Source organism: Gigantopelta aegis, chromosome 8 (genome assembly GCF_016097555.1).
Source record: "Gigantopelta aegis isolate Gae_Host chromosome 8, Gae_host_genome, whole genome shotgun sequence".
Lineage (NCBI taxonomy): Eukaryota > Metazoa > Mollusca > Gastropoda > Neomphalida > Peltospiridae > Gigantopelta > Gigantopelta aegis.
In genome coordinates, this window is record NC_054706.1 from 12,628,617 (window position 1) to 12,637,153 (window position 8,537).

The 8,537-nt window shown below is 43.2% G+C and overlaps 1 protein-coding gene across 1 annotated transcript; it reads right to left on the reverse strand.

Annotated features, from left to right (window-relative positions):
- Positions 1 to 7,202: 7,202 nt before the first annotated feature.
- Positions 7,203 to 8,435, reverse strand: LOC121379470 (putative nuclease HARBI1). The gene is made up of 4 exons (XM_041508115.1): positions 8,259 to 8,435; positions 7,910 to 8,136; positions 7,465 to 7,731; positions 7,203 to 7,335 (listed from the first exon to the last, which is right to left on the reverse strand). Exons 1-4 carry the CDS (start codon positions 8,433 to 8,435, stop codon positions 7,203 to 7,205), a joined length of 804 nt encoding a protein of 267 aa, XP_041364049.1.
- Positions 8,436 to 8,537: the final 102 nt, after the last annotated feature.

The following is an 8,537-nucleotide window of genomic DNA, read 5'->3' on the forward strand; positions in this document are numbered from 1 at the left end:
TGAGCTGAAATATTTTGTATAGCTTATGATGTACAGCTACAGAATTATCAAGTTTGACTTTCATGGCAGTTTATCCATTTTTGACAAAATTATGGCCCTTAAACTTAGAAGATGTGTAAATTGTTTTCCTCACTTTTTGTTTTAGATGCCTGAAGATGCTAAGGTAACATGTTTTGTATAGCTTTACCGTGTACTGTTACAGATGAAATTCAACTTTCATGGCGATTTACCCATTTTTCACAGAGTTATGTTCCTTGAACTTAGGATATTTGCAAATTTGTTTTCCAGACTTCTTATTTTAGAATGCCGCAAGATATTGCGGTAAAATGTTTTGTATAGCTTTACCATGTACTGTTACAGATGAAATTCAACTTTCATGGCGATTTACCCATTTTTCACAGAGTTATGTTCCTTGAACTTAGGAGATGTGCAAATTTGTTTTCCAGACTTCTTATTTTAGGCCCCTGCGTGTGCTGTAACCTCACCGTGGTGCAGGGGTGTAACATTCTCTTTGAGAATGGCCAATTGTCACGGGGATTCTATAATACCCGTAACTGAATGAAACACAATTGTCCAAACATCTCTCCTAACTGTATATCTATTAGATCTCTCTGTAACAGGCAGTTATACCCGCTGTGGCTCGTCTCTAGGTATGATCAGAGATACGATCTTATATAAAGTATATATTATTATAGCACGTTTAGTTCACTAGAAAACACAACAAAAACACAATACACTTTGGAATCTGTATTAACCTACGCTGATAAATGTACTGCCGCAGTAGTTAATTAACAACAACAAACAATAACAACCCAGAACTGATCACTTAATTAGTTAATCTCTAGGTGTCTAGTTTACACAATATGCTAATCACTTCACCGTAACACAACACCCACACGTGTGATAATTGAGAAACGCTTCCAGAAGAACTTGATTAAAGGAATTACACTCTATTCCTAACTGGTTAATTTTTAATTAACCCTTACTACTCGTTCAATGACGTGTGATAATTGAGAAACGCTAACACACACACATGTGATAATGGAGAAACGCTTCTTATTTTAGAATGCCTCAAGATATTGCGGTAAAATGTTTTGTATAGCTTTACCATGTACTGTTACAGATGAAGTTCAACTTTCATGGCGATTTACCCATTTTTCACAGAGTTATGTTCCTTGAACTTAGGAGATGTGCAAATTTGTTTTTCCAGACTTCTTATTTTAGAATGCCTCAAGATATTGCGGTAAAATGTTTTGTATAGCTTTACAGATGCAGTTCAAGTTTCATGGTGATTTACTTATTTTAGACGGTTATGGCCCATGAATTTTGGCGATACGCAAATTTGTTTGGCCCTGAAGGGACATGTATTGCTTTAACAATACTCTAGTAATGCTTAGTGATCTTGCTAGATTCAGAACTGATATTACTATTAAGTTATGCCATGTTGGGGCGGGGGGTGGGGTAGCAACTCTCACAATTATGGTATATTAAGATGATGCCTTTAGGAACAATTTATTTTAGACACCAAGTCTTTAGCACTGAATACACTAACTACACCATATCCTCACATATAAGTATGTCATCAGACGTAAGGCTGGTTGGTACTGTTTCGCAAGTTTTAACAGCTCACTAGGAAGGTTTGAAGCCACTACCTGACTTTTCTCTCTCCATTCATTAAACCACTGTCCTGGCCATAGCTGAGCTTTGTGCTCACGACGGTGTGCTTGAACTGTAATTGGCTATAAACTAAACTAAACTAAAAATAATGAAAGGACACACGAGCTACTCACTGGGTAGAAGGATGAAATTAATATCTATTGTAGATCTATTCTTTGAAATTCCCCCATCCCTACACCTCCCTTTCCCAACAGTTTTTCATGACTGGTAATTCAAAAACTGTGATATGTGCGGTCCTGTCTGTGGGAGGGAGCAGTAGTATCAGGGCCTGTCTGGGGTCATGACCTACTTTCCGTGACCTTGACCTACTTTCCGTGACCTTGATGACATCACGTGACCTCGTCCTACTGGCCCTGACCTACTGTGCCGTGTGCAACGCCCTACTGACCCGGTCCTGACCTACTTAGACCGGCCCCTGACCTACTTAGTCTAGTCCTGACCTATTTAGCCCGGCCCCGATCCGTCGTACTTAGCAACGCCCGTGCTATCCTGTCTGTAGGATCCCTTGCTACTAATGGGAAACTGTAGCGGGTTTTCCTCTCTAAAACTGTCAGAAGTATGTTTCACATCCAATAGCCAATGATTCATAAATCAAGGTGCTCTAGTGGTGTCGTTAACCTACCACATCTAAGGACTCGCGTCATTTTAGGTAGAACTTTCAGAGGAGCAACATGTCAGACCAGTACAAGTTATATGTACCCGACGTGGATAAGTGGACCCGTTTCTATAAACTGCAGGCAGAAGGTAAACTTCAACCTCATTTTCCAGTGCAACGTGGTGGGAAAAGTCAGATCATGTACAGTGTGGATCGATGTCTAGAACTCTACGATCCCACGTGGAAAAAAGAAAAAGAGGAACAGAACAAGTCCCCGACACCCAAAGTCGTCATGGTCTCCCCAACACAACAAGTGGTAGAGCAAGCCAAGGCCGAGCAGAAACGGAAACGTCAAGAGAGTGGCGTGGAACAGAAACGACGAGAGCAGACTGGGCAAAAACGGCACAAGCATTTCTGAGAAGGCTATAAAAGGGGGCATGGCAGTTTCAACATCGTCAGTTCACGTCGAACACTTCAACAATCAACATCATGAATCAGAATTGGTTTATTCCGGAACATGTCATGGACAAAAGATCGTGTCCCGTATGTCCAAAGACTTTTTCAAAACCATCAAATATGCTACGTCATTGGAAGACCTTCCATTCAGCTCAACTCCAGGCTCCTATGGTTCCTATAGCTCCGGCTCCTCTGGCTCCGGCTCCGGCTCCTATGGCTCCTATAGCTCCTCTGGCTCCTCTAGCTCATATAGCTCCTGCTCCTCTGGCTCATATAGCTCCTGCTCCTCTGGCTCCTATAGCTCCTATAGCTCCTGCTCTGGCTCCTATAGCTCCTCTGGCTCCTATAGCTCCTCTGGCTCCGGCTCCTCTGGCTCCTATAGCTCCTCTGGCTCCTATAGCTCCTGCTCTGGCTCCTATAGCTCCTCTGGATCCTCTAGCTCATATAGCTCCTGCTCCTCTGGCTCCTATAGCTCCTGCTCCTCTGGCTCCTATAGCTCCTGCTCTGGCTCCTATAGCTCCTCTGGCTCCTCTAGCTCATATAGCTCCTCTGGCTCCTATAGCTCCTGCTCATAGGGCTCCTATAGCTCCTGCTCCGCTGCAGCAGCAGCCCCTAAGATTGTTACATCCGTTCACCATGATCGTGTCGGGACCCACGTCGTGTGGAAAGACAGTTTTGTTGTACAAACTGCTAAGGGATGGTAAAATCCAGCCGCCTCCCCAGCGCGTCATCTGGCTCTACACACGATGGCAACCCCTCTATGATACGATCAAAATGGTTGCTCGAGTGAAATTTGTTCAAGGCATACCCGAGAATTTGGAAAAGGATCGTTATTTGGATTCGAGAGTCAGAAATCTCATCGTGTTGGACGACCTGATGTCTACAGCTGGAAAAGACCCTCGCATCACCGACCTGTTCACGGAAGGAAGTCACCACAGAAACCTCTCTGTGATTGCCATCAACCAGAACTTGTATCACAGCAAGGACCCGACACAGAGAAGAAACTGCCATTATCTAGCGCTGTTCAACAACCCCATCGACAAGCAGCAAGTTCTGACTTTGGCACGGCAGATGTATCCTGGAAATACTCGTCATTTCATGCATCAGTTTGAGGAAGCTACCCACAGGCCCTACGGACATCTCTTGGTGGACTTGAAACCGACCACGCCCGAACATTGGCGTCTTCGGCCTAATGGTTTAGAGACGGGGCCGTCCGAATGGTATAAAAGCACGAACGTAACGGCGAATGTCTCAGAAGAGTTGCAGCCACCGACGAAGAAAGAGCTCTACATGCAAATCATGCAAAGAAACGCATTCAAGAGAAAACTACCAGGCATACCCGCCTACGAAAGTGACGACGAAGGAAGATGATGAGGTAGAACCCTATCTGAAAAAAGTCAAGAGAATGCAGTCTTGCGATACGTGTGTGGTCTGGTCTTTAAAGACGGAAGCGACTTGCAGCGACACGTGAAAACGTGCGAAGAGGGAAATGAAAAAGAAGAAGAGCCGTCGCCCGACCTGGAAAACGAAGGCATTCGTCTCATGGTGGAACGTGTATTCGACATGAATCGTGACTATCTCCAAAGCAAGAGGAAACGCTACGAAGAAAAAAAAATGTCCCAAGATGCCATTGAAAGAAACATGAAGACATTGCAATGGAAGTTATTTAAAGACACGTACTCTCGCTTCCTGACCTATATGCATTACTTTGACAAAGGTCCCAACACCAGAAAAATTTTACAGTTTGTGAATCCAGACAAAGATGTGAGACCACAGATTCGTTCTAAATTAAATCAGTATCGTTCATGGATCGGCGAATATTTGGATGAACAAGACGACGACGATACCGACGATGAGGAGGACGACGATGATGAAGAGAAATGAACACTCATATTATTCACATGTCGCCCTTAAGGCCTCTCGATGTAACCCAGTGTGTGTCCATTTTATATATGTGTCAGTGATTTGTAATTTAGAAATAAATGAAAAACCAAAACATTGCGTTTGTTTTTTGTGTTTTTTACTCTATGACTAGATTTGTGATTGGATATTACTACCGCTACTTTATAGTAGCAAGAGCTGTGTGTACAAGACAGAACATACCACGATCTTTGATATACCAGACATAATACACTAGTTGGCTATAGCTTAATGGGCCACCGACGGGGATCGATCCCAGACCTACCGCACATCAAGAGAACACTGAGTTACGTCCCGTCCCCACAGGGTTATTAGAGGCTGCTTGAAAAAAAAATCGTAACATAATAAATAAATAAACAAATAAATAAGTAAGTAAATAAGTAAAATAAAAACAAACTATAAATTATTATTTTGGTTTAAAAAATAATAGAAAAATATAATTTCCCCACATGAGATACGAACGACGTACCCTCAGCGCTGGACGCGAAGTCGTTCGCACTTGACTACTAAACGCATGTTAACAACATCTGTCATTTAAACCGTTATATGTGCGAGCGGCGAAGCGCGGAATGAAGTGATGAAATAGGTCAGTTCATAATAATCTTGTGAATGCGCTATCAGATATCGTAGAACGAGAATTCTATTTTACACCATTTAAATCATTTCTTATTTCACGTCTTTAAGAATGTAACTTCTAGTTCAGTATTGCCACCAACAATAAAATAGGATACCACCGCTTCCCGGATGTAAACAGTGATAACCATTCATCATTCAGTGCGCTAAAATTAAACACACTACCTCGCGTCGGGCCGAGTCCTTAGAAGTGGTAGGTTAACGACACCACTAGAGCACCTCGATTTATGAATCATTGACTATTGGATGTGAAACATACTTTTGGACAGTTTTAGAATTTCCCCACATGAGATACGAACGACGTACCCTCAGCGCTAGACGCGAAGTCGCTGGATGTGAAACATACTTTTGGACAGTTTTAGAGAGGAAACCCGCTACAGTTTCCCATTAGTAGCAAGGAATCCTACAGACAGGATAGCACGGGCGTTGCTAAATACGACGGATCGGGGCCGGGCTAAATAGGTCAGGACTAGACTAAGTAGGTCAGGGGCCGGTCTAAGTAGGTCAGGGCCCGGTCTAAGTAGGTCAGGGCCGGGTCAGTAGGACGTTGCACATGGCACAGTAGGCCAGTCTAAGTAGGTCAAGGTTAGTCTAAGTAGGTCAGGGCCAGTAGGACGAGTTCACGTGACACGCCCGTGACGTCATCAAGGTCACGGTCAGTCTAAGTAGGTCAGGGCCAGTAGGACGAGGTCACGTGACGTCATCAAGGTCACGGAAAGTAGGTCAAGGTCACGGAAAGTAGGTCATGACCCCAGACAGGCCCTGATACTACTGGGAGCGTGTATACAAAATATCCCATGCTGCTAAAGGAACAATGTAGTGGGTTTCCTCTAAGACTATACGTCAGAATTATCAAATGTTTGACATCCAACAGCCGATGATTAATTAATTAATTAATATGCTCTAGTAGTGTTGTTAAACAAAACAAACTTGAACTTTTAATAAAGACCACTAGACAAACCTCCGCCCAGGGCCTCGTTCCATGAAGCGATCTTAGCACTAAGATCGCCTTAAATGCATACGGTACCTGTCCACTATAGGTGATCTTAGAGCTAAGATCGCTTCGTGAAACGGGGCCCTGGGGCTAATTCACTAAACTCTCGCAACTTTGCGATATCGCAGTGCAATGCTAAAAGACTTGCAAAGAGGATGCTTTGTTGTCTAGCAGAGCCTAAGAGAGTTTTGTGAATTAGGCCTCAGGTCAACTAGCTAAGTGACCGCAGTGTGTGTGTGCTCCAGACAGCGTGCGCAAACCTTTATTGGACAGTGTACTTTAAGCTTAATTCGATATATCTACTAAAGTAATTTGAAATGACATGAAACGACATTTGAGTTAAAGGCAAGTGGTGGCACCATCCGTGTGATAACGATAATGACGCTATTTTTGGTGTGTTATGCTACTCGCCCACTTACACGATGTGAGCTACGATATATCACGTTATTAATATCGTGTGTAAGCTCGTCATAGTTCTTCATTAACTCGCAACGTACTCGTACTGAGCTACTTATGTAGTCGCGACACTTCGTGAGGGGTCGTAGATTTTCTACGATAGAAAAAATATTTTGAACATGTTGAAAACTTTTGCAATGCTCGTATGACATCGTGTTTTTCACGTGTTATGCTCGTGCTGTGCTCGGCATTGATCGTAGTTTGCACGTAATCAGTTATTGAACACGATAAACACGATAGACACGATTTGTGTACGATTGACAGGAGCTGACTGCGTCCTTGAAACGTGTATGACAGGAGCTGAACACGTGCAGAACACGAGCTAGTTGCGACAGTAACACGAGCTTAGTATGATAGCCACGTACTGAAAACGAGCTTACGACGAATGCCATATTTGTCACGTGAGCGCGTGCAGGTAATGAAAATACCGCGAAATATATGTATTTCTATTTTCTATTTCTAGAGCTGATGTTAATTTTCATGAATACCGTCAATAATGCGCGGGAACCTAGTCCTCGGTATGTTGTGGATGACACACGCTGCTAGGACTATAGTCTCTACGTTCTCAGTCCTTTGGGCCATTGGGGCGAGAAGGAATCTGAATCTGAAAACATCAAGTGAAACACAAAATATGATTACATTATTATCATACAATGTGTAATGAATTATAGAATATTCCAAGAATCGAAACACATTGATTAGCCATATTATGTAGATTAAGTAGTAACAATACCTATATGCAAGAATGCCAAAAGCATTCTCCACAACGCGTCGTGCGCGCGACAGCCCGTAGTTGTAGAGACGTTGTTCCCGGGACATTCCTCTCTGGGGGTAAGGCTTCATCAAATAGGTACGCATGGCGAAGGCGTCATCTGCCACTATGGAGTATGGCATAGGTTGGTCGTCTCTGGGAAAAGGTGTGGGAGGGGGGACGCCAAGGGTGTTGTTCTCCAGCGCAGCCCACAATGGCGTCCCCGCAAAGACGCCACCATCCGAAGCTCTGAAATCATATGAATGAATGTACGATAAGAATGTGTGATCATTCACAAAACATTTTGCTTTATCACAATATTATTAGTGTCAAACAATTTTTTTTTATATGCATTGAAATCAATACACCATTGCGTTATTAAACAAACCAAAACAACACTAAATGCAATTCGGTAAATTGTACTTGCCCGCCATTTGCACCCACTTCCACATATAGGAAGCGATACTGGCTGTCCACAAGAGCCATAAGTCCAATACTGTGGAATCCCTTGTAGTTGTAATATACGGATCCGGAAGCACTGGGCGCTCTGATCACTACATGCTTGCCATCAAGAGCCCCCAAACAGTTGTAAAAGTTCCACTTGTTTGAGAACCCTTCAGCCACTGCTCTCCACTCATCTGGTGTTGATGGACACTGAAATAGTAAAGTGTATAATCTGGTCATATCAATTACCAAATTATGGTATACGCACAGATTGCCATATATTAATCAATTAAACAGTTGCATACATGTTACTCTTTACTTTTTATTCATACCTTCAGAAATTCCTCTGCAAACTCATTGTTGATTGCGTTGCGTGTTTCTGGTACAATGCGGGAAATTGTGTTGTTAGCCACCCTGAATTCGTACTCAAGGGTCTTGTATGAGTTTCCATTCGCCAGGTAACGAAGAGTGATGGCCAAGAGTAGAGCGGGTTCAAGTGGTTCCCTCATGAATGTCGCCTGTCTTTCAATTTTAGGACCAACACGATCCAGAATCTCTTGGAACAAGGCCGAGTCCACCCGTAGGAAATTCTAGAAGCCAGTATGGTCTTC